Source organism: Scardinius erythrophthalmus (assembly GCF_964197995.2).
Source record: "Scardinius erythrophthalmus genome assembly, chromosome: 19".
Taxonomy (NCBI): Eukaryota; Metazoa; Chordata; class Actinopteri; order Cypriniformes; family Leuciscidae; genus Scardinius; species Scardinius erythrophthalmus.
The window spans coordinates 34,563,098-34,590,390 of NC_138239.1; the positions used below are offsets into that span (position 1 = coordinate 34,563,098).

At 39.7% G+C, this 27,293-nt stretch overlaps 1 protein-coding gene across 1 annotated transcript in view; it reads left to right on the forward strand.

The window, feature by feature from the left end:
* galnt16 (UDP-N-acetyl-alpha-D-galactosamine:polypeptide N-acetylgalactosaminyltransferase 16) overlaps positions 1 to 27,293 on the forward strand; it is a 63,813-nt gene that overhangs the window by 20,557 nt on the left and 15,963 nt on the right. The window contains exons 5-13 of the mRNA XM_081347944.1: positions 4,896 to 4,961; positions 6,825 to 6,946; positions 18,111 to 18,198; positions 19,193 to 19,277; positions 19,464 to 19,567; positions 23,758 to 23,884; positions 23,966 to 24,058; positions 25,299 to 25,382; positions 25,528 to 25,651. Of these exons, the coding sequence (XP_081204070.1) occupies positions 4,896 to 4,961; positions 6,825 to 6,946; positions 18,111 to 18,198; positions 19,193 to 19,277; positions 19,464 to 19,567; positions 23,758 to 23,884; positions 23,966 to 24,058; positions 25,299 to 25,382; positions 25,528 to 25,651 (893 nt within the window). The remainder of the gene's footprint in view (positions 1 to 4,895; positions 4,962 to 6,824; positions 6,947 to 18,110; positions 18,199 to 19,192; positions 19,278 to 19,463; positions 19,568 to 23,757; positions 23,885 to 23,965; positions 24,059 to 25,298; positions 25,383 to 25,527; positions 25,652 to 27,293) is intronic.

The window sequence follows — 27,293 nt, forward strand, 5'->3', positions numbered from 1 at the left end:
GTTATCAGAGTCAGAGGAATATGTGTTGCTCGGCACATCTGGATGGAGGAGCGCAGGGTTGTTGGCAGAACAGAAAGCTCCTCAATAATTTAAATGAGCTTTTAGTTTGTTGCTGGATAAACTACAAAATGCGCCAGGTTTGATGAATGATTCATTTACTAATAAAAAATTACCTCACACAAAAGAAATGGTAATAATGTTAACAGGTTATTGTCCTTGTTCATTTTGGTTCAGGTTTTAAAAAGATTATGTCATTTTTTTTAATGATATTTAATGCATCAACTCCCGACTTTTTTTTTGTCAGCCGAACCCCTTTGATCTAAAATAATTACTTGCAGTACCTATTGAGATTTTAAGTAAATATTTCAATAATTTACACAATCGCATATTCAATTTGCCATAAATGCTTTCCAGTACATTTAGCAGCACACTTTAACCATATTTCAAAGGCGATCAAATTATGCAATTACATATAAAGATGTGCTTAAGACCTTCTTAAGTGGGTCAATAAAACACTCTTAATTGAATTTTATATAAAATTCAACTATAATACATTTTAATTTAATTGCAATTAACATGCAATTAAGTGTCTGAAAACATTACATTCAGTTTGCACTTAAGTAGACTATATGCTTTTTACAGTTCTCCATTATTAGTTACATTGCACGTAGGTAAACAAACTGAACATTATTGTCAGGTTTTCACGATGGATGTGAAAGAACTGTACATACAAAACAACTTTTGGATTGCTATCAATGAAGAAAGATGCTTTTCCCCACACAGTGCCGTTACTGAATCCACCAGCCAAAGCTTGACAACCCTCTCAATATCAGATCATGTACATGCAGATGGGGGTGTTGATCATGGCGGCGAGGAGCTTGGAGGTTTAGCTCTAGCCAGCTGTCCTGTTTCTGTGTGTATTTGTGAATGGCCATGATTATTCAATGTAATTACCTCCAACAAATGAGCCTCAGAGGTGCCAGCTAGCAGCTGTCCTGACGGGTTCACTGCACCGGATTGAAACACTGCCAGGCTTCATGCTGAAGCTGCAATGTTTTCATTCTGCTGGACATGTAAACCTGCACATGAGCAAATGTGTTCTGAAGGGTAAGGCAGGATTTTCACTGCACCTTTAAATCCTGTTAACGCTAGTCTTAACACTCCTCCTTCATTAGCAGGACACTTTCTTGCTTTTTCACGCTGTATATCTCATTTAAGTCCTGTTTTTTAAGGCAAGTATTGCTATTGCTACTGATTATACTTAGGCTTAGTGATTAGAGAGTCAGACTGGTAACCTGAAGGTTGCGGGTTTAAATCTCAATACCGAAATGACTGAGATTCCCTTTGAGCAAAGCACCAAACCCCCAATCGCTCCCCGGGTGCCGCAGAAAAACGGCTACCCACTGCTCACGGTGTATGTGTGTGTGTGTGTGTGTGTGTGTGTGTGTGTGTGCTTGGCTTGCAGTGTGTGTTCACTTCTCACTACTTCTAATGTGTGTGCACTAACTTGTATGGGTTAAATGCAGAAGACAAATTCTGAATATGGGTTACCATTCTTGGCTTCACATGTAAACTCGTTGAGTTGAGAACTCAATCAGGGATGCCAAGTCAGCAGTTTTCTCATGGAATTGGGCTACTTTTTAACAGTCGCCATGGTTTGACGTGGCATAAATTTAACTGAAATGTTTGCATTGAAATATTGAATATTCTACCAATCATAAAACCGTGCTACATGTTGAGTTTTGTGAAGGAGGGCCACTAATAGGGAGCCTTTGAGCTGTGTTAATGATCACTATGATTTAGTGGTTTTCAATTTACATAACAGTGACTGCAAAATATGTATTTTAGGTTTGGGAATGGCATGTTTTGATGTTTGGAGTATGATCATTGGGCTACTTTTGGTCTATTTGTGATTGGCCATTGGGCTTGTTTTGTTATGAAGACCTGGCAACCCTAAACTCATTTCTCACCACTGGGTCAGTCCATCTCAAGTGGTTCAAAGAAGATTACATGACCATTTTTTTAATTTTCCTTTTTATTGATGACCTCTATGTATTGCTATTGTAAAAGCACCCGTTTTATATTTTTGTGTTACTTGTTTTAACCACAACGGCTGTCTTTTGTGTCATGGCGCACAACATATTTTGGTTAAGCGGAAATTTTAAATCCTTGAAACAAAAAAAAACGTATCTTTAGTCCATGTTTCAAGGTACTTATAAAAACATTTTGCTAATTTTTTTCCCTTAGACTTAACAAGTCCAAATGTAATGATCAGGATTGCTTTTTGATAAGTTTTACTTTTCTAATTTTCAAAAAAAAATTAGGGAGTAAAGGTAAGTATATAGTGCACATGTAGACTAAAATTAGTTTTGAAACATGACACAAAGAAGCCGTTGTTTAACAAAGAAAAAAAAAACTTGTTTTGCAATACCAACACATAAAGGTTAAAAAACCTGAAAATGAATGGTGAACTGTGAAAATGAACAGGCATGAATGAAACCTCAGATCATGAGGCTTTTTGAGGAAAGGTGTGCTGTTACATAGATGGAGGAATGGGGATCAGAATATCACAGAGACTTGCTGGTGAGCTCTTTTGGCTTGAGTCTCCCGCAATACAATGCAGGAGGAATCAAAAAAATTGTATTTACTAAATAACACTGAATGTCACAGAATTGGCAAAATTTTGATGAATAAATCAAAAGTCCCTGTATTAGGTAACACTTTAATTAGGTGCATTATTAGGTAACTCTTTATTTTAAGATGACGTAGTACATATGTTACATCTACTTACTAGTAATAACAGCATTATATTCATAATTACTAGTAACTAACCCCAAACCTAGCCCCATTGTAGCCAACCACAGACATATCCGATGAGCGTGTGAACACAATGGCCAATCAGAAGTGTTTACGATTCCGCTCAACAATGCTCAAAGCGTCACGATTAAAAAATGTCAGTACCGACTTGGTACCAAGTCGTGAGTCCTGCTGTGAGTCCAGTCAGTTTGGGTGGTTCCTGCAAAAACGCTGCTTCAGGGCATCGATAAGACTAATTCAATCCAAATGATTCCTCTGTTAGACTTCGTGGCAGCGTGGCAACGTCTGCCTGATGTCTCTCGTGGGTTTTGAATACTTAAATGAAAGGTTACAGGATTCAGTTTGCCTGGTGGTGGTGGATGGTGCTACCAAAAGCATGGAGCGTGGTGGTAACAAAAGTGCGCCAAGTAGGAGACAAAGTATTTCTCAAACACGAACTGTGCCGCAGAATTTTGGAAAAATTTACATGTGAATTTGGGGGAAAATAACAGATTTCATAGGGCCCTATGTAAGCAATCACCTAGCAACGCCCTAGCAACCACCCAGAAGATGCTGGCAACCTTAAAAGCAACATGGTAAAACACTCAGAACACCGTAGCGATCGCATCCACCACAGCGCCTAGCATTATAGTGAGTTGCACTGATTTAAGCAAAAATTCTATTGTGAGGCTGTATATTCCTTTGTAATTAACACTGAATATAAATTCCACTCATTTAATTTCTTCACGCAAAACAAATACAGACAACAATCCACACACAGTGTGAATGTGGTCGTGAGATCATGATGACATCTGGATTAGAGTGAGTGTGACTTGACTTTTGTCCTCACAGTAATCTGTGGTTAATCCTCCCCCATCACCATCTGCCACTCTTCCTCTTCACCGTCTTTCTCTAACACATGCAAAACACAAACACACTATGTATGTGCAATACAAACCATAAGAAGCTTTTCGGCACATAGAAACAGGGATGCAATTCTAATTCTGAATAGGGAATTCTGGTTCTGATTCCTCTTAAAAATTATTTCCTTAATGATACCTTAAAAAAAAGTACTTTATTTTTCCTCAAATAGTTGTAGCTTTGGTGAATATAAGAGACTTCTTTCAAAAACATTAAAACCCCTAACTTTGGCAATGTATCATGGTTTCCTCAAAAATATGAAGCAGCACAACTGTTTTCAACATTGGTAATAATAAGTAATGTTTCATGATTAGAATGATTTCTGAATGATCATGTGACCTTGAAGACTGGCGAAATGATGCTAAAAATTCAGCTTTGATCACAGGAATAAATTAATTATTTTAAAATATGTTCAAACAGAAAACATACATTTATTAAAACAGTAATTTTTAATTTCTATACACATAGAAGTCTATCATCACATTCAATTAAAGCTGCAAACTCAGCAAAAACATAATTCCCTTTGCCCTGCTGAACATTTTCCAGGGATATTTTCAGCGTTCCGTCCGCTTCAGCAAAAGAATGCAGATGTTCAATAACCATTAGTGCAACCGCGCACAATGCAAATCATTCAATTAAAATTGAGCCAGTTCTGCTTCTGGATTCCTGGCTTGTCAGTGCATTTAGTTTTCACTGCGGTTCCTCCAGAGGTCTAGATTTACCTGATGTGTGATCAAGCTGTAATTAATCCTTCCTCTTCCAAAGTCAGCCGCGGACACGGCTTATGTGTGTGTGTGTGCGTGTGTGTGTGTGTGTGTGTGCGCATTTGTTTCATTCATGGATTGTTTACATGTATCTTATCTGTTACATTTTTACCTGTTTATTACTGTAAAATGATCATGTTGAAATGATGTTGCACATGTGTGCTGCACACTCTCTTGGGATGTTTGTTGGTGTATTCTGGGAAATCTGATGTCTCTCTCTCTCTCTCTCTCTCTCTCTCTCTCTCTCTCTCTCTCTCTCTCTCTCTCTCTCTCTCTCTCTCTCTCTCTCTCTCTCTCTCTCTCTCTCTCTCTCTCTCTCTCTCTCTCTCTCTCTCTCTCTCTCTCTCTCTCTCTCTCTCTCTCTCTCTCTCTCTCTCTCTCTCTCTCTCTCTCTCTCTCTCTCTCTCTCTGTAGCTGATGACTGCCGACTGCTCGCTCAGATCCCAAAGGTGCGCTGCCTGAGAAATGAACGCCGGGAAGGTACGTGTGAAATGGACACGCTCATATATACTGAGATAAAACGTGTAATGTTTTATGTTGAATCCGTAAATGCTGTACAATTATTGGACAGATATTTAAGCAATTCGGAATTCATATCTCCCCTGCGAATATTTTTCTTTCTTATGCACTTGTAACGTTTCAATCTTACACTGTAAAACATTGTAATCTGCAATTGTTTCCTTAAAGTGCCTATTTCTACCTGATTTACCACCTACAATTATTTTTGTTGATATAAATTAAAAGATAATATATATATATATATATATATATATATATATATATACACACACACTGTATATATATATATATATTTTTTTTTACACTATATAATATATAATATAATACAAATTTACTAATAAAATTACAATAATATAATCATATTTTTCACTAGAATAAAACCATTTAATTTGACCTTTTTTCAGTGTGCTAAACAAACAAACAAACAAACAAACAAACAAACAAACATACATAAAGAATTACAGCTTCCAACAGGAATAATTCACATAAAAAACTTAAAAAAAATCCAATAGCCTTTAGTCTAGGGGAAATTGTATATGCCTCTTTGAAGAAGACACACGACTGTTTAAAAGTTTGTTTTTTAAAGAAATTAATACTTTTATTCAGAAAGGATGCATTAAATGTATCAAAAGTGACAGTAAATACTTTGTTACAAGTATTTCAAATAAATGCTCAAATAATCATGTAAAAAATGTATCACGGTTTCCAAAAAATATTAAGCAACTGTTTTCAACATTGATAATAAAATATACTAAGTATATTAAAATAGAAAACAGTTACTTTAAATTGTATTCATATTTGACATTATTACGGTATTTTTGATGAAATAATGCAACCTTGGTGAGCAGAAGAGACTTCTTTCAAAAACATAAAAAAATCTCACCGACCTCTAACCTTTGAACTGTAGTGTATATCTACTTAATGTTTATGCTTAAAGGAACACTCCACCGTTTTTTGAAATAGGGCTTATTCACCGTCTTTCCTACATTTAGATAGGTGGGCAAATGCATTTTTGTCTCAGTACATGCATTGTTTTAGTTTGACAGGGTCGGCGCTAGCTTAGCTTAGCATAATGAATGGAATCCTTTGTTGCCAGCTAGCATGTCCTGAGTAAAAGTGATATAAAAAATTTAAAAAACCCACCTAATTACTTCTTGTGGCCTGCGTATTCACAACAAGTACAAATAGCGATGCAGACTTATATATTAAGGACTATATTAGGGGGAAGCACAGGCGAAGCACTGCTACTTGGGCGTGATATCTCTGCGCCCAAGTAGCAGTGCTTCGCCTGTGCTTCCCCCTAATATAGTCCTTAATATACAAGTCAATATCTGCCTAGGAAATCGCCTAGTGTTAATCTGCATCGCTATTTGTACTTGTTGTGAATACGCAGGCCACAAGAAGTAATTAGGTGGGTTTTTTTATTTTTTATATCACTTTTACTCAGGACATGCTAGCTGGCAACAAAGGATTCCATTCATTATGCTAAGCTAAGCTAGCGCCGACCCTGTCAAACTAAAACAATGCATGCACTGAGACAAAAATGCATTTGCCCACCTATCTAAATGTAGGAAAGAAAGTGAATAAGCCCTATTTCAAAAAACGGTGGAGTGTTCCTTTAATCAGCATTAAGGAGGACATACGCATATAGATGATGGAGCTGACAGACATGGACTAAATGCCACAAAACTCCCATTTATATTTCGCACGAGAAACAACCCAGTCTTTTACTGAGTGAAATGATGAGCTTGATTTGTGCGCTTGTTTGTTATGGGAAAATGAAGTTATGTGTAATGAATGTGTTTGTCTGTCGGTGTCGCTCAGGTCTGATCCGGTCTCGTGTCCGAGGAGCGTCTGCGGCGTCGGCCTCCATCCTCACGTTCCTGGACAGTCACTGTGAGGTCAACACAGACTGGCTTCAGCCCATGATCCAGAGAGTCAAAGAGGTGCGTCTGATACACTCTCTGCCATACGTGCAACCCTTACACACGGCATCACTAACACTGAGCACTCAGCCACCCGAGCACAGACACCCCATAGATCATCACTGTGCCATTATTTACAAAGATTGTATATAAAAGAACACTTTCAGACCTGATATTAAGATGCGTTTTGGTCAATCGGATCCCAAGTTGATGACGCTAAATGCAGGTGTAAACGGTTTTGAGCTTGTCCACTTTCAACCACTTCCAGAGGTCGTCGAGAACGCATTCGACCGGATTGCTTCCGCAGTGTAAATGCTCATGTGGTCGAATGTGTTCAAACAGCCACAAAAGACCGTCTTCTCTCCGTCTACTGATCTCATGGGTAACATTATGGGAAGAGCTCTAGCCAGACAGGGTTTAAACTTTGTTTTGAAGATGAAAACGTATCAAGCACAATGTTCTTTCATCATTCCTGATTTCTGACACACACTCACAGCGTTCGGCTGGTCTTGTGTCTTTCAGAGCAGAAACTAAAGCTGATGCTCTGTGTGTTTTTCCGTCGTCTCCAGTTGTGTTCATGTGTAAATTGTGTGAGCTTACTGTATTTCATCCTTTAGATCTAAAGATCTGAAAAAACCCATACATTTACCCGCCCATTGACCCTCCCCTCGAAGAAATCAGGACAGAAGTGGTCGGAAGTGGACAAAAGACACGGATTAAAACACCAGGTGTAAACGGGAATGTGTCTCCCCTGTTTACTTGTGATCCGATCGACCAAAACGCATCTTAATACCAGGAGTAAACAGAGGCTCTAATGCATAACAGTTTATTTCTTTATTAGGCAAGATATAATAAATGCCTTCCCTTTATTTATGTACAGTGATTTATGTAGTGAAAGTCCACTGAGGCGAGTTGCAGCTGAACCCATGTGCAGTTTATTTACAATAATCCAAAATGAGCAAAACAAAGAGACTTGGACTTTGACTAAAATAAACTATAAAAGACATGAAACTATAAAAGTGAGCCAAAAACCAAACCAATGTGACAAACTCAAAACATGCAAATACCAATAAAATGGCAAAGTATTACATTAGAAAAATTATATTATTATATTTATAAAAAAAACGTATCTAGTTGTCAGTGGTTTTCAATTAGTGGGTCGCAACCCATTTTTGAGTCGCAGATGTGTTCTGATACTGTAAGACAACAAGTGCTAAATACCAATAAAATTAAACCAGCCAAATATTCATATATTGCTAGGAAATAAATATGATCTTTTAAAAAGGAGAAAACACTTCCCGTATACACTACCTGTCAAAAGTCTGGAATAATTACTATTTTTAGTCTCTTATGCTCACCAATAAAGCATTTATTTGATTAAAAATACTGTAGCGCCAATAATATTGTGAAATATTATTACAAATGTAAAATAACTGTTTCTTTGTGAATATATAGTTAGCTGAAATTTATTCCTGTGATCAAAGCTGAATTTCAGCATCATTACTCCAGTCTTCAGTGTCACATCATTCTAATATGAGGATTTTATGATCAATTATTACCATTTATTATTGGTTCTCAATTATTAATAATTGTTCTTATTATTATCAATGTTGAAAACGTTTTTTTTGCTGCTTTGTTTTGTGTGTTTTTGGAAACTGCAATACAGTTTTTCTTTTAAATTGTAATAATATTTCACAAAATTACAGTTTTTACTGTATTTTTGATCAAATAAATGCAGCCTTGGTGAGCAGAAGAAAAAAACATAAAAAAAATCTTAATTGACTCGTAATGTAGTTTGTTGTTGACATCAAACATGTCGAAGTTTGTCCAGTTAGTCAGGTGCCAACACGTAGGATTTGTCATCATGCAGAGAGTCTGTGGAGGAACGTCAGAAGTGTGTGTAGCTTATGAGGAACACTGATCATCTCTGATTTAGAGCAGTGCTTTCTTCAGGAATCATATTTTACATTGGTTTGCGTCATCAAGTCATGACGCAAACAGCACTCCAATGGTTTACAAAATTAAACACAAACGTCCCAAATCTGAAACAGGCAAAAACCGAATGCAAAGTGATTGACGTTTTGGAAAATTGACCATAAATGTCATTTGAATTGTGATGCTCTCAGCAAAAAACACATTACGTCATGCTTATCATCACCGCATGAGCCTGTCTTTAATGTAGTCGAGATTTGTTATTAGATTTGTTCACAATTTCAGAGGACGATGCATGTCATCCAATAACCTGCTAATTTGACTAGCTTCTAACTAGTGACACGTGATTTTGCACAATTACTGGAGAATAATCAGATTTTTAACTTGTGTCCATGACCCATCAGAATGAACTTGTGACCCATTTAGTAAACCGGAGAGCATTAAAGGGCATTCAAATACTCGGTATTGTGTTTTAGATAGTTGTGTGTCGTGTCAGGACTGTTTCAGCAGTGTGAGTGTGGAGAGTCAGTAGTGAGTCATGATGGCCAGAATCCAGTCTGGTTCTTCAGAGGGAGATTTTCCCAGAATCCGAGCGAGAGGAAAGCAGTTTGTCTTCTCACAGCTGCACCATGTAGACTCTCTCGTCCTAAATCATCAAGAGCGATTATCATCTTCATCTTCATCATCATCATCATCATCTACTCAACTGCTGTCCTCCAGCATTAGAGCTGTAACTGATCTGGTTTGTGCTACAGACTTTGATAAAGAAGGATTTTTCAGATGTAAATATAAAAATTTGGTTATATATTTTTTTTTTGATATATAGTTTATTTAACTAGAATCTGTTTAATACAGTCCATGAATGTTCCTATTTCTTTTCCATCTTTTTACTCAGGGGTCATTTTTTTTATACTGTTTGTGATCGCTCTGTGTTTGTGGTTTTCTCAGTCAAACACTATGAGCTGACGCACGTCTGAATAATCAGAGAACTGACGACACACACTGAGAGAAACACACACTGTTCAAACATCACTGTGAAAGTGTTCAGTGTGTGAAGCGTTGAGTGGCACTCAGTCTGACTCTTCAAACTTCAACAGACTAACAGCTTCTAATGGATATGGAGCTAGAAAAATGACAAAGCAATTTGAATTTTGTACATTTGAGGCATATTTTTATGGATCTGCATTTATAAACAGCAGATTTGGTGAAATTAGTTAGAAAATATTTAGTTATGAAATTGAAGAAATCACAAAGTTTGCAGCTAAAGACGAAAATCAGGATTCTAAATAAAATTTTCATTTTAGAATCTGAATAATGGAAAAATACAAATGTTTAAAAATACAAATCTGTTAAATATGCCTCAAAAACAATTAGTTAAATTCAGATTTACAAAATGTTATTATTTTTGCATTTTTTCTGGATCCATAAAAATAACAGTTTGTAAAGAGATTTACGATAGTAAATGGCCATTTGAAATTGAAAGGAAAACATATATAAACATACTCACCTTGTTTGGACACTATACTCAAGATATATAATTTCAGTCCATTTGGATAACACAGTTTTAACAAATAAATTTGTAAACTTAAAGTGATGTATATTTGACAGTCATACTGTACATGAATGAAACAGTTAAAATTACTGTAATAGTACTAATAATAGTACGAAGGTGTTTTAGATACACAATCACCAGTTTTATATGTTTATCATCAAGAAATCCTATGTTTCAATCTCATATGTTGAAACTAGTGTCCACAGCTAGCCATATTTTAATCATGTTCATACTTTTTTAACTGAATTAATGTTTTTTGTTATGAACAGATTTGTGCAGATTCTAATTTAAACCTTTTGAATAACTGCATTAAAATTTAATTATTTTGAGTGCAAAAAATCTTACCTGTTTCGTTTATGAATGACTGATCAAATTAAGTTTATTAGTTTGTTTAGGTTAAAACTGTGTAATTCAAATGGATGGAATAATTGACAAGCCATGGACGACTAAGTGGAGTGTCCTAATGTTGTTCATGATTGCCTAATGCTGTATGAATCTATGTGGGATATGTTGCAGATGGATTTCTGGGTCCCCCTCCACACACACAGGCACACACACACACACACACACACACACACACACACACACACACACACACACACACACACACACACACACACACACGCACAAACACACACACACACACACACACACACTGCAGCTCTGAGCACAGAGTTCAGTGTCTTTGGGTAGAGCGCCAGCTCTAATTGAAAACATTTGATTTTCTTATGCAGTTGTAATATGAACTTCCCCCGCACAAGTTTTTTTAATGTGACACACGCTTACAGTACATGCTCATAATAGTTTTATGCACAACTGTACTCACACAGCAGCAAACCATATTTCAAATGAGTATATTTTATCTATTTCAATTTATATCTTAATTTAAAAAAAAACTGAATGTGCATTTATAACATTCTACTTATGTAATATATGTGTTATTTATGCATCTGTTATATTATCTTGGCATTAAAACAAACAAACCAAGGGGGTTTCTAGTTCAGCTGCTGAGGGAGGGATTCGTGACTATACATTTGACATCTCTCTCTCTTCTGACTGCCACGATCCATCTCTCTATAATATGTTCCTCTTTTGGAAAGTTGTGAAAAACAAACACAATAGAAAGCTGCTGTTACAGAAAATAATAAGTTACAGGAATAATATTTGTTATGGTCTGCTCTACAAGTTTAAGCTTTATGCTGTAGTTTACACTGAAACCAGACTTAAAGTGGTCAGCTGGTGTCCTGGACTGGCCATACTGGATTATTACAAAAGAAAACGTGGGGCGGAGACTTCGTTCTATGCATTGGGTGTTGATTGGATGGTGAGATGTGGGCGTGACATGCAAAAGGGGCGGAGTTTAGGTGCACTAAATGATTGGCATGCGTCGACATTTTGATTAAAAATTACAAGTCATAGACAACACAAAAAAAAACATAGTCAACACCGGACACTGAACTGAAAGAGCTCAAGGCTTAAATACACTGGGAACTTACTGTTTTGATTGCTAAAACACTATAACCAGGCTTTTGAACAAAAATTTGAAAACCATAACGCCATTTATCAAAAAGCACAACCATTTCCCTTAACTATAAACAACATTCCCCTGTTTTGACACATGAGTCAGATTTGTTGAACTGTCACTGCAAAACTCTACGCACAAATCCCCTCATTTCTCATTGCCTACACCATGTTGTCATTTAGAAAGCACTAGCATTCAATATTGTTCACTCAAGTCAGCACAGCTTCAGCTCAGTTAGCACACAATTACCCAGGTGGAAACACTAAGAGTCAACATTTAACACACATCAATCAGAACCTTTAATAGATAGATAAAAGGGCCCAAATCAGTGTATTGGGTTTTGGAACAATAGATCCAGAAAGACATGAAGGAAGAGGTCGAGGACACTGGAGTGGAGGAGGAGGAGGAGGATGAGGATGAGAGGATCTGGAGGAGAAGGATGAGGACACTGGAGTGGAGGAGGAGGATGAGGATGAGAGGAGGTGGAGTAGGACACGAGTGGAGGAGTATGAGGAGGAGGATGAGGAGGAGGATGAGAGGAGGTGGAGTAGGACACGATTGGAGGAGGATGAGGAGGAGGATGAGAGGAGGTGGAGGAGGACACGAGTGGAGGAGGAGGAGGAAGATGAGGATGAGAGGAGGTGGAGGAGGACACTGGAGTGAAGGAGGAGGAGGATGAGGATGAGAGGAGGTGGAGGAGAAGGATGAGGACACTGGAGTGGAGGAGGAGGATGAGGATGAGAGGAGGTGGAGTAGGACACGAGTGGAGGAGGAGGAGGAGGATGAGGATGAGAGGAGGTGGAGGAGGACACTGGAGTGAAGGAGGAGGAGGATGAGGATGAGAGGAGGTGGAGGAGAAGGATGAGGACACTGGAGTGGAGGAGGAGGAGGAAGATGAGGATGAGAGGAGGTGGAGGAGGACACGAGTGGAGGAGGAGGAAGAGGATGAGAGGAGTTGGAGGAGGACACTGGAGTGAAGAAGGAGGAGGATGAGGATGAGAGGAGGAGGAGGAGGACACTGGAGTGAAGGAGGAGGATGAGGATGAGAGGAGGTGGAGGAGGACACTGGAGTGAAGGAGGAAGAGGAGGATGAGGATGAGAGGAGGTGGAGGAGGACACGAGTGGAGGAGGAGGATGAGGATGAGAGGAGGTGGAGGAAGACACTGGAGTGAAGGAGGAAGAGGAGGATGAGGATGAGAGGAGGTGGAGGAGGACACGAGTGGAGGAGGAGGAGGAGGAGGAGGATGAGGATGAGAGGAGGTGGAGGAGAAGGATGAGGACACTGGAGTGGAGGAGGATGAGGGTGAGAGGAGGATGAGGATGAGAGGAGGTGGAAGAGAAGGATGAGAGGAGGTGGAGGAGTACACTGGAGTGGAGGAGGAGGAGGAGGAGGATGAGAGGAGGTGGAGGAGAAGGATGAGGACACTGGAGTGGAGGAGGAGGAGGATGAGGATGAGAGGAGGTGGAGGAGAAGGATGAGGACACTGGAGTGGAGGAGGAGGAGGATGAGGATGAGAGGAGGTGGAGGAGGACACGAGTGGAGGAGGAGGAGGAGGAGGAGGATGAGAGGAGTTGGAGGAGGACACTAGAGTGAAGGAGGAGGAGGAGGAGGAGGAGGAGGAGGAGGATGAGGATGAGAGGAGGTGGAGAAAGACACTGAAGTGGAGGAGGATGAGGATGAGAGGAGGTGGAGGAGGACACTGGAGTGAAGGAGAAGGATGAGAGGAGGTGGAGGAGAAGGATGAGAGGAGGTGGAGGAGGACACTGGAGTGGAGGAGGAGGAGGGTGAGAGGAGGATGAGGATGAGAGGAGGTGGAAGAGAAGGATGAGAGGAGGTGGAGGAGTACACTGGAGTGGAGGAGGAGGAGGAGGAGGATGAGAGGAGGTGGAGGAGAAGGATGAGGACACTGGAGTGGAGGAGGAGGAGGATGAGGATGAGAGGAGGTGGAGGAGAAGGATGAGGACACTGGAGTGGAGGAGGAGGAGGATGAGGATGAGAGGAGGTGGAGGAGGACACGAGTGGAGGAGGAGGAGGAGGAGGAGGAGGATGAGAGGAGTTGGAGGAGGACACTAGAGTGAAGGAGGAGGAGGAGGAGGAGGAGGAGGAGGATGAGGATGAGAGGAGGTGGAGAAAGACACTGAAGTGGAGGAGGATGAGGATGAGAGGAGGTGGAGGAGGACACTGGAGTGAAGGAGAAGGATGAGAGGAGGTGGAGGAGAAGGATGAGAGGAGGTGGAGGAGGACACTGGAGTGGAGGAGGAGGAGAAGGATGAGAGGAGGTGGAGGAGGACACTGGAGTGGAGGAGGAGGAGGAGGATGAGAGGAGGTGGAGGAGGACACTGGAGTGGAGGAGGAGGATGAGGATGAGGGGAGGTGGAGGAGAAGGATGAGGACACTGGAGTGGAGGAGGAGGATGAGGATGAGAGGAGGTGGAGGAGAAGGATGAGGACACTGGAGTGGAGGAGGAGGATGAGGATGAGAGGAGGTGGAGGAGAAGGATGAGGACACTGGAGTGGAGGAGGAGGATGAGGATGAGAGGAGGTGGAGGAGAAGGATGAGGACACTGGAGTGGAGGAGGAGGATGAGAGGAGGTGGAGGAGAAGGATGAGGACACTGGAGTGGAGGAGGAGGATGAGGATGAGGGGAGGTGGAGGAGAAGGATGAGGACACTGGAGTGGAGGAGGAGGATGAGGATGAGAGGAGGTGGAGGAGAAGGATGAGGACACTGGAGTGGAGGAGGAGGATGAGGATGAGAGGAGGTGGAGGAGGAGGATGAGGATGAGAGGAGGTGGAGGAGAAGGATGAGGACACTGGAGTGGAGGAGGAGGATGAGGATGAGGGGAGGTGGAGGAGAAGGATGAGGACACTGGAGTGGAGGAGGAGGATGAGGATGAGAGGAGGTGGAGGAGGAGGATGAGGATGAGAGGAGGTGGAGGAGAAGGATGAGGACACTGGAGTGGAGGAGGAGGATGAGAGGAGGTGGAGGAGAAGGATGAGGACACTGGAGTGGAGGAGGAGGATGAGGATGAGGGGAGGTGGAGGAGAAGGATGAGGACACTGGAGTGGAGGAGGAGGATGAGGATGAGAGGAGGTGGAGGAGAAGGATGAGGACACTGGAGTGGAGGAGGAGGATGAGAGGAGGTGGAGGAGAAGGATGAGGACACTGGAGTGGAGGAGGAGGAGGAGGATGAGGATGAGAGGAGGTGGAGGAGAAGGATGAGGACACTGGAGTGGAGGAGGAGGATGAGGATGAGAGGAGGTGGAGGAGAAGGATGAGGACACTGGAGTGGAGGAGGAGGATGAGGATGAGAGGAGGTGGAGGAGAAGGATGAGGACACTGGAGTGGAGGAGGAGGATGAGGATGAGAGGAGGTGGAGGAGAAGGATGAGGACACTGGAGTGGAGGAGGAGGATGAGGATGAGAGGAGGTGGAGGAGAAGGATGAGGACACTGGAGTGGAGGAGGAGGATGAGGATGAGGGGAGGTGGAGGAGAAGGATGAGGACACTGGAGTGGAGGAGGAGGATGAGGATGAGAGGAGGTGGAGGAGGAGGATGAGGATGAGAGGAGGTGGAGGAGAAGGATGAGGACACTGGAGTGGAGGAGGAGGATGAGGATGAGAGGAGGTGGAGGAGAAGGATGAGGACACTGGAGTGGAGGAGGAGGAGGAAGGTGAAGGTGAAGGGCAAGTAGACAAGTCTCGGATGAAATCGTGCCACTCTAGTTGCCCATGTCTTTGTCCATGGTATGGCTATGAGGGAGGCTGGGCAACGAGGAAGGCCAAATTTGAGTCGCTTCACTGCCGCCTCGATCATAAGAACCTTCAGGGAGAAAAACAGGTACAGTAGATGTGCTTCAGACTGCAACATAACTTGTTGTTTTGAAACTTGGAAATGTTGTTTTGAATTTATTGCACCAGTGTGTTAGACTATGTTGTAGTGTGTGTGTTTGTGAGGGCTTGTGTGATGTCTGAGGGCAAAGTTTGTTTTTTCAGCAAGAGTGAATGGTTTTGAGTGTAGAGCTTCATTTTGACCTGAAAATGGGATGTTTGGAGAATTGGGTGAGAAGTTATGGCTTTGTGTTTACAGTTTTGAGAATACAAGGCATAGTTTCAAGAAATGTGTTTAAGCAATCGAGAAAAACTGTAATCAGTCAGAACAGAAACAGTGTCACATACGCTGGATAGTTGATCTGAGAGATTTGGCTTGAAGAGCAGTTAAGTAGAATTTAATAGAAACCAAGAAACAAATAGATACAGTCCAGTTAGTAACGTTAACAAAGACCAGAAGCTAACTGAGGAAATAATACACTCTGGTAATGGGGACACGTGAGAATCTAATCACACTCTAAAAAACACTGGCTTAAAAACAACCCAATTTGGGTTGTTTTCAACCCAAGGGCGGGGTAAATATGGGACAGAACAGAACACATGTTGGGGTGGTTTTACCCAGCAAATTGGGTTGTTTATTTGATCCTAATGGGTTGATGTAATCCATCATACTGAGTTGATATAAAACTATAGCTTTTTTTCTTATTAATGTCTACAAATTAACCTCAAATCCTCTAAACATAAAAAAAATATATATACTCCACAGAACCACTGGTTTGTATGATAATTCCTTTATTTTTGATCATATTTTACAGTAGACTATAGCATATTTTATATAGTTTTGAAGACATATTGCATACAATTAAGCTTGTTTAACAAATATTAGAAGTAAAATTTAAACATTCAGAAGTAACTCACGTGTAATCGACCAGTCTCTTTTGTCCCGTTTCCACCGTAACGGCATTGGATCTCGTGTCGGCACTTGTATCATGTTCAGCGGGGGAACTTCTAACTTCAGACCGCCACCCTGCGTTTCACTCTTAGCCAAAAAATCATAAAACTTAACGATATACAGAACAATAACAAATTTATAGATACAGAAAATGTACACAAGCCTTTATTTTACTGAAGACACGCAACAAGTTGACAGAGCTGCACTGCTCTCTCCTGAAGAGGTCGCAACAAGCCCGCAAGAAACAACTCAATCCCTGGGTTGTTACGTCTGACCCAGGATCTGGGTTACACAAAAACTACCCAAACACTGGGTTGTTACGTCTGACCCAGGATCTGGGTTACACAAAAACTACCCAAACACTGGGTTGTTACGTGTGACCCAGGATCTGAGTTACACAAAAACTACCCAAACATTGGGTTGTTACGTCTGACCCAGGAAATGGGTTAAACAAAAACTACCCAAACACTGGGTTGTTACGTCTGACCCAGGACCTGGGTTACACAAAAACTATCCAAACACTGGGTTGTTACGTCTGACCCAGGACCTGGGTTACACAAAAACTATCCAAACACTGGGTTGTTATGTCTGACCCAGGATCTGGGTTACACAAAAACTACCCAAACACTGAAAAAATAACCCAAAAAATTTACCCAAAAGGCTCAACCCAGGATTTGGGTAGAAAAAAATAACCAATTTTTTTTGCAATTAACCAATAAAACAATGAATGACTGGCAAACTAGGGAACAGGAACTACACACACTGGAACTAAACACAGGCAAAGTCAGACAAAAGAATATCAAAATAAAAGTCCATGGACCCAGACACATGGAATTTGTGACAAACAGGTGTGTGGAAACTAATTAACAGCCAGAGAAACTATCTAAGAACTCAGGCAAACAGGAACAGAGTCAAAACGAAACCAAAACATATATACACTTTACTAATATGCCTACATGAATTAATCGGTCATAATAAGATAGCATGCATTTAGAACATAGACGGATTTTCGTTTCATGCACTTTAGAAAAATTTCACCTGATTCAACTTAAAAACTGAAGCACAGTTGCTGTCTTAATTTTTAAGAATAATCAAATCAACTCATTTTTAAATCTTGGCTAGCAGAATCTCATATCCTTACTTAAAAAATAAAAGTTGATATTGGTTAAATTATATTGAGTTAAGGTAATAGAAAACATAATTTGCCATGACATATTGATCACTTTTTACAGTGTGCTGACTTTGCACACAAATGTCTGTGTCCTCTATGCTGTATTTAGCTGGCCTGAAATGCAATAATGACTCAATAAACTCATTAACATAAATGCTTGGAAATATCCAGACACATAATGAAATAATTCATTTGGAATGATCATCTGTGGTTTGTGTTCTCCTGTAGGATCACACTCGTGTGGTCAGTCCCATCATTGATGTCATCAGTCTGGATAACTTTGCGTATCTGGCCGCCTCTGCAGACCTGAGAGGAGGTGAGAGAACTCAACCTCTTTAATCTGTCTGAGATTTCAGCTTTCTGTCATTTCAGCTTGATTTGATTTTAAAATTGTGATTTTTAATAGTTTTTAATTTTAGTTAACAATAACAACACCCAAATATTTCACCAAATTCTTCTAAAATCAAATGATCCGAGCTTCTATCCACATCAGCTTTATAGCTCTACATACTCATTTCTCAGAATTTGACTTTATCTGATTGACTTTAAGAATTTATGTCTTTTTTTTTTTTTTTAGGAATATTAGGAGACAAACATTTGATCTGTTACCTGATCTTTATTTGAGAAAATATGAGTCCCAGTATGCACAAACTTAGCAGAGTGCTCTGTTGGTTACAGTATTTACTTACTTTTTATTCATGTTTTTAACAATTTCTTTATTTGTGAAAAATACTATATTAGAATTACAGTATTAAATACTATGATTGCTGTTTATTTAATATATCGGTAACACTGCAAAAGGGTTGTGTAAACATTAACATTACATAATAGTTAACATGGATTAATAATCTTGGGTTATGTAAATGTCTACATATACCAATTATTTTTAATAGTATGTATTAGATGTAACATCATTAAGAAAGAACTGGTTACAATGAATTTGAAGGTGAAGGTAGAAGGTGACAATGGACAAAAGTATATTTATAGACAATATCTATAAATGAACATTAACCAAGATACATTAAAAAGAAATGTATTAATTCATGATGCCTATAGAATGTAGCACATGTTAACTCTGCAAATGGCAATGTTTACAACCTTGTTATAAAGGTTTTGGAATCACTAAATCATAATCCCAAAAGCATAACCACTCTTGCCACTCTTGAAGGAGAAGTGCCACCCTTGTTCGGCCACCAGAAAATACACATTGGTCCACCACTAGTCTGATTGCTGACAGATTAAAAATAACTGCATGTGTTTATTCGAGTGATCCAGGAATAACTGCCTCACTTTTCCCCCTCTGACATCAGGTTTCGACTGGAGTTTACACTTCAAATGGGAGCAGATTCCTATAGAACAGAAAATGGCAAGAAACGACCCAACACAACCAATCAGGTCTCTCTCTCTCTCTCTCTGAATCATATACATACAGTACAGTATATCAAGTAAAGAAAATCTAGGATATTTTTATTTCAACTGAGAAATAACAAATTTACTATTGCTGAATATTGGTAAGGACATGTCCCTAGCATTCTACACCCTATATTTCTATACTCTTGATGCTAACTGCTGTTCATGCAGGACCCCTGTAATTGCTGGAGGAATCTTCGTAATGGAAAAAGGCTGGTTTAATCGTCTGGGCCAGTATGACACTCACATGGATATTTGGGGTGGTGAGAACTTTGGTAAGTAATGATCAAATGTATGACATTATCCTGAAAGATTCTTTCACTCCTCTTCTGTGAATGTGCTGAAGTTACAAACATCCTGTGAACAGTTTAGCAAGACAAGCTGCAGAGATCGTATAAAGAAAAGTGTGTGGTGAAGATGTCCTCACTAATATAGTCAAACAAACCTCAGGTATATTATTGTTAACTAAGATTACAACTAAAACCATGAAAAAAATGTTAAGTGAAACAAAATAAAATATACAAAACTTCAGCTAGTTGCCAAGGCATTTTTTTCTTCCTTTTTAGTTTAACTCGATGAATTAAAAAACTTAAACTGAAATAAAACAATAAAAACTGGACAGACATTAAAAGAAAACTAATAAAAATTACAAAAACTTCAATTGAAGTTAAAGGGTTAGTTCACCCAAAAATGAAAATTCTGTCAGTAATTACTCTCCCTCATGTTGTTCCAACCCCGTAAGACCTTCGTTCATCTTCAGAACACAAATTAAGATATTTTTGATGAAATCTGAGAGCTGGATCACTCCTCCACAGGCTTCTAGGCAATTTATATCTGCTGGCCCAGAAAAGTTAGTAAAGACATCGTTAAAATAGTCCAAGTGACTACAGTGACTCAACCTTAAGTTTATCAAGCGACGAGAATACTTTTTGTGCGCAAAAAAAAACAAGAAACGACTTTATTCAACTCTTCATTTTCTTCTGTGTCGGCCTCTGAGTGAGTTCGCGAGAGCGCCACGACGCATGCGGACTCCAAGGGCTCAAACGAAACCTCTGTTAAACCTTCCAGGACTATGGAAAGATCCCAGAAAGGAACTCATGGTCTGCAGATAGGCCTCATTCGTCTGGCAGCACACATAAAATGAGACAAGGAGGGGATGCCTCCCCAAAGAGACTCCATCAAAAGGGAACTTAGCAAGCTGAAGGCGGACAAGTAAACTTTAACAGTAGCAGGTGATAGTCCTGCCAGAAGACACTGCAAGATCTCCTGCACTGAACCACACAGGCAGTGTACTGGGTCAATGCTGAGCACACCGTGATGCAAGAGATGGGGCATAATGTTTCCTTGTGGAGGGAGCTCTAGCATTTAGGTCGGTCTCAACATCATCAGTTGAGAGACCAGGATCTATGAGCTGGGGTCCCTCAGGGGCCAGACCCACAGTTCCCAACTTTCAGATCAGGGTGGAGAATCAACCCAGGGACAGAAGGTCCCTCCTGGTTGGAAATCTCCAAAGGAGAGCCTTCCAGGAGAGACACAAGCCGGAGGAACCTTTTCACAGTTCCTAGAACTATTGGCTAAAGTACCCGGATGTCGGCGTGTTCGCACCGCAGGAACTAGGAACGATTTTAGTTCTAGGAACTCCTTTTGGAGGAACTAATTTAGGTTCTACTTCGGAGTAGGGTCTAAACCAGCACTATAGGAACTACCTGTGACGTTAGTGTACGCTGATTGACCGAACGCACGCGGAACACCAGCACCCGCCATTTTTAAAACAGCTATATGTAAACACACAGATTATAGCCTATATATTTACTCCATGAACTACTAAAACAGTGATGGATGGGTCTCTAAACCTTTATGCTGAAGAGAAAATCCAACGCAACTTTGAGAGGACCAAGCCAAACATGATTATGTTTATCTGCCCAGCTAGCAACACTGGACATCAACCACACGGCATAGGCTAATAACCTTTTTTCATATACTGTCTACTTTCTATAACAGTTCTATCTAATAAGATATTAAACAGTACTGTTAGACCGATTGCTAACTAATAAACACAGAGAATGCGAGCATTGTTTGCTCTGGCGTTCTCAGCGCTGCCAAAATAAAGGTCTGTCGCGCCGTCAAAATAAAAGTCACAGTGCTTGCGTCACTCCCTTACCCCTCCTACCAGTTCCTATGGACACTTGGCCAGTGCGAACACAAACAGCAAAACCGAGTTTGGGGGAGAGTAGTTCTTAGAACTGTTTAGAAGTGGACAGTTCCTATAACTAAGTTCCTGTAACTACTTGATCGGAAAGCGGCTATAGGGTCTGAGAACCAGACTCGGACCAGTCGACTGCCCTGACAACCTATAATGTCCCAAGAGGGGGTGGGTGCCACTCTCTGGCAGCATTGCTGAGATAGGGTAGAAATCTGCTGAAGACTGCTGCTCCCTGAAACACAGAAGTGGTTGTGTTTCAGAAGAACTGTGTCACTGAAGAACCCCACGGTTGGCAGAAATGGATGCATGACTTGTCGTGGTGTAAAAATTCCCCCTTGAGGTGGCATGCCCTTAGTACCCTGAGCCCAGTCTCTACCACAGATTCCTTCCTGGGATCTTTCCATAGTCCTGGAAGGTTTGTCAGAGGTTCCATTTGAGTCAGCCTTGGAGAAGTTTGTGACTCAAGGTGGCTCTGTTACTGGTCATACTAAAGGATGTTTTTTGAAAATGTAAATATGCAGAACGTTTTCTGTGATGGGTAGGTTTATGGTTAGGGGATCGGATATACAGTATAAAAATCATTATGTCAAGGGAAAGTCCCCATAAAACATGGAAACCCAACACCCCAATTTGGCATAATTCTGTCTTCTGACGGCTGTAATCAATCTTTCTATGTTTTTTCTGCTTTTAGAAAGCCGTGGAAACACTATCATGGAGGGGTTTTTTGTTGTTGTTGTTGTTTTGTGCTATTGGAGCAAATGGGAATAAAAAAATTATATTTGCTGTCATCTTATTCACCACTGTAGACGTTTACCCAACTATGACGACTTCTGAGAAACCCGGATATGTGAAAAGGGTCCATAGAAAAAGAAAAGAAATTCACAATAGCATTTCTATGACTTACCAAAACAGGAAAAAATATTGAGAAATTGATTACAATGATAAGAAGAGAGAACAATGTCAAATTTACCATCACTCCCTCAGCCGTTGTACTACAGACACTCACGCGGCGGCGTTAACTAGTTTTCTGTAATTCAATGTCAAGGTAATATGTAAAGTCTTATAAATGTGCATTACATTGTTTTTAAAACGAAAATATAAATTTAAAATGTTATTAACTGTGGTAAAACGTCCATCAGAACATGTTTTGTGTTTAATGTAGAGCTATAAGGAGAGGAATTTGGACAAATACAAAGTCCTGTCATGAAACTCTAGATGGTGCAGGCCAGAGTATGTGAGCGGAGCAGTGCGGAAAGAATTTGCGCTCCACGCTCAAAACATTTCATAATTACTTCGCTCAAGCTCGCTCTGGGTGTACAATTTTCCGCTCCTCGCTCGCTCCCCACGCCGTCCTTAATACGTCTCGCTCCGTTTTCGCTCCACAGTAAATTTTTATTCTTTTTTTTTTTAATAACACCAACCTCTGATCAGAAGATGCATGTAGGCTACTGTAAAACGAATACGCAGTACTAAGAGAAGAACATCCACATACTTTATTGGAATTTTGAACAGCCCCAAACCAATAAATTAGGCTATCCTTTAGCTCACTTTTAAATAAAGCAAAATAAAAAAAAAGTGTTGAATGAGACTAAATTAAATACATTATCAAATGAAAAACATTATATTAAATAAATTATAAAACGAAAAACATACATTAAATAAAATAAATAAATCACAAACTAAAATATGAAGTTAAACAAATTGCCAAACGAAAAAATATAGCTCTCTTTAAGCCAACTTTTATAAAATCGTCCATCATGTAATGGAGTTTCACAGGTGGAAATCGCGAGGGGGTCGGTAAAAATATCATTAAAAGCATGTGTAAAATTAATTACATGATATATACTTTATATAAATGTTTGTGAAAGTACTAGTAAAACAATACAAATGCAAAATATGATTAGAAACATTTTGAGTCCCCCTCCGTTGCCTCACAGTGGTTTGGTCCTGAGCGATAGTTTGCTGTAGCAGGTGCAGTGCGGTTTCAGAAACCCCCCTCCCTCCCCAGCTCCACCTGCATGGGTAATTCATGTACGCTATATTGTACAGCATTAGCATGTCTTACTTGCTCACAGCAGCGTGGCTGCCTAGAACAAAGGGATTGATCCTCATGGATGCCTGTATTGTTTTTTATGTTTTTTTATCGCTTTATATCATTGGTTTTCCTATTTCAAAACATTTGTAACCATATTTTTAATGTTTCATTCTTGCATAAACAAAATTATTTCCATAATCGATTTTTTTTTTTTTCTGTTGTTGTAGAGCTGTCGTTCAGAGTGTGGATGTGTGGCGGCAGTCTTGAGATCCTGCCCTGCAGTCGCGTGGGACACGTCTTTAGGAAACGCCATCCCTATGACTTCCCAGAGGGCAATGCACTCACCTACATTAAGTAAATTAGCCTTTATTGTAATCATGCTTTACGACGAAGTGTATGAGTGCAGCGCTGTTACATTGTCTGTGTGTGTTGTAGGAACACGCGGAGAGCGGCTGAGGTCTGGATGGATGAGTATAAACAGTATTACTACGCTGCAAGACCGTCAGCGCAGGGAAAGGCCTTCGGGAGGTCAGACATCTCTGATAACTTTTATACACTGTGTTTTTATGTAGATATTGTTATGGTGAGCTGGTGAAAGGCTGTTTTATGAGATTATGATTATGTTTACCTCTGATTCTGAAGGAATAGTCACATCCAAAATGAAATCTCTGTTGTTGTTTACTCGCCCTCATGTCAGTCCAGACTGTGTAACACAAAAGAGATGTTTAGCAGGATGTTCACGCTGCAACATACAATAAAACTGACCATCAAGCTCCATAAAAGTACTTTAAGTAAATACTTCAACTTGGCTTGTCAAGATGTGTCATGTCAGGTTTAAAAATCAAACACCAAACAACGTACACTGAAAAAGAAAATGGTATCTTGTAATGGCTAACATCTATATTAACTGGATTTATTCAAGTGAAGAATATTATATAACATCACTGAATCAACCTAAATACATAAATTCCCTTGTGAAAAAGAAGTGCGCTTAATTGTGCACTTGTAATGTGCTTCAAATCTTAAGTATAGTTTCAAAACTTGCAGATAATATAATATTAATGAAATAAAAGACACTTAATGAGAGCACACTTTCATGACTGTTGAAGCACATGTAAAGTTATTTAATATTACATTTAAAAGTAATACATTTTACCTTTATCATTACAAATGTTTAATTGCATATATATTTTTACATACATGACATTTGAATAAGTTTCATATTTTAATTTACCATAAATGCTTGCCAGTACATTTAGCATATTTCAAATACAATTGAAGTAATTATGAAATTACATAAAGATCTACTTAAATGTGTCAAAAAACACTCTTAAGTTCAAATAAGTACATTTAATATAAATTAAATATATAATACATTTTCATTTAGTTTTAAATAACACACAATCAAGTGTCTGAAAACATTACATTCAGTTAAAACTTATTTAAAAGTATATTATATATTTTTTAAAGTATGCCAAAGTGCACTTCTTTTTCACAATGGTTTATACCAACAAAACTCAATTTTATTTTAAACTCATTAGATGTTCAGTGTATATGTTTCTCACACACTATTCTCACACAATATTGCATGATCGATACTGTGCACAAGCAGTACAGACTATTTGATGGTACTTTTTGGATCTTGACAGCCCCTGGTGAGTATCTACTCTCTGTGAACTTTCTGGAGCAACTTGTGGGTGAGTTAGATGATGATTTTTTCATTTCTGGGTGAACTATTCCTTTAAACCGCTTCTGTTTCTCCACACAGTATTGCAGATCGGCTTGCACTGCGATGGAAGCTGAACTGTAACTCTTTCCGCTGGTATCTTGAGAATGTGTACCCTGAACTCAAGTGAGTCGCGTTCACTGGACTGTGTCTGGGCTCTGGTGGGCTGCCAGACAAAGCCTGGACTTTTTGTATTTGGAGTGAAATGCCATTTAACCCTCTCAGGTCCCTGTTCTGAACGTGTTTTGTCGTTATTGCTTGTGTTTGTCAGAATCCCAGAGCAGGAGGAGGTGTACAGTCTCCTGAAGCAGGATGGGTTGTGTCTGGAGAGCCACGGCACAGACAGTCTGGGTTTGGCTGAGTGTAAGACCACACCGAGCATACCTGCCTCACAGGTGAAGCTTTAACTGACTGAAAGTAGCAGTTACTAACTTGACATTATTTTCAGTAATACATCAGGAGCCATGGCATTTTTGTTTTCAAAATAGTTTGGTTTTTCCTGTAAAAATGTTAGGTGTTTTTCCATTGGGTAAGAGTATAAAGTTACAAAACTAAGACTAGGCACTGGCACTGATTTTGTTTGGTCATTGTGATTGCAACACACTCCATGTTCACATTTTTTTTTTTGACCATTAAAGGTCGTTTTTTTGTTGTTTGCATACTTTTGAATATTGTATATTGCATTTTTGTGAGTAAGAGTATACTAGGCAATGGCACGGATTTCCTGATTCGATTTTGATTCCACCATCTTTTTTTATTTTTTACAATGTCAACAGAGCTTTCTCAGTTATTACCTAACTGCCTTGTGCACCATGTGCATTGTAATTGCAACCCTCTCCATGTTCACATTATTTTCACTTTTGCATTTTTCAAAAATATTTTTGGCCATTATTATACCAGTACTAAGCTAACGTAATTCAGTGACATGGAGAAGAGGAGAGGATTTTATGTGGAATTAAATGGAATTCAGAGATTTGGAATGAGAAGCAATGTTTAATAAAAAATAAATAAAAAACTCCAAATCAACTCATTGGCAAATAAACAAATAAAAATACAAATAAACAAAGTAAATTTTTCAGATTATGAGTGTGATTCACATACAAATTCTGCATTGCTATATACACTCACTGGCCACTTTATTAGGTACACCTTGCTAATACCGGGTTAAACCCCCTTTTGCCTTCAAAACTGGCTTAATTCTTTGTGGCATAGATTCAACAAAGTGTTGGAAACATTCCTTAGAGATTTTGGTCCATATTGACATGATAATATCACACAGTTGCACCACATCCCAAAGCTGGTCTATTGGATTGAGATCTGGTGACTGAGGAGGCCGTTGGAGTTTAGTGAATATCATAGTGAACATGGTCATGTTCAAGAAACCAGTTTGAGATTATTTGAGCTGTGTGACGGCACGTTATCCTACTGGAAGTAGCCATTAGAAGTACTCTGTGGTCATAAAGGGACAGACATGGTCAGCAACAATACTCAGGTTGTCTGTGGCGTTTAAATTATACTTAATTGGTACTAAAGGGCCCAAAACTTGCCAAAAAAATATCCAACACACCATTACACCAGCAGCTTGAACCGTTGATACAAGGCAGGATGGATCCATGCTACCATCTGAATGTCGCAGCAGAAATCGAGACTCATCAGACCAGGCAACATTTTTCCAAACTTCTATTGTCCAGTTTTGGTGAGTCTGTGCGATCTGTAGCCTCAGTTTTCAGTTCTCATCTGACAGTGACCGGTGTGTCTTCTTCAGCTGCTTCTGCTTCAAGGCTTGACGTGTTGTGTGCTCAGAGATGCTCTTCTGCAGACCTCGGTTGTAACGAGTGGTTATTTGAGTTACTGTTGCCTTTCTATCAGCTCTGACCAGTCCGGCCATTCTCCTCTCCTCTGGCATCAACAAGGCATTTTCACCCACAGACCTGACCCTCACTGGATATTTACTCTGTTAGGACCATTCTCTGTTAACCCTAGAGATGGTTGTGCATGTAAATCCCACTAGTTCAGCAGTTTCTTGACTATATGTAG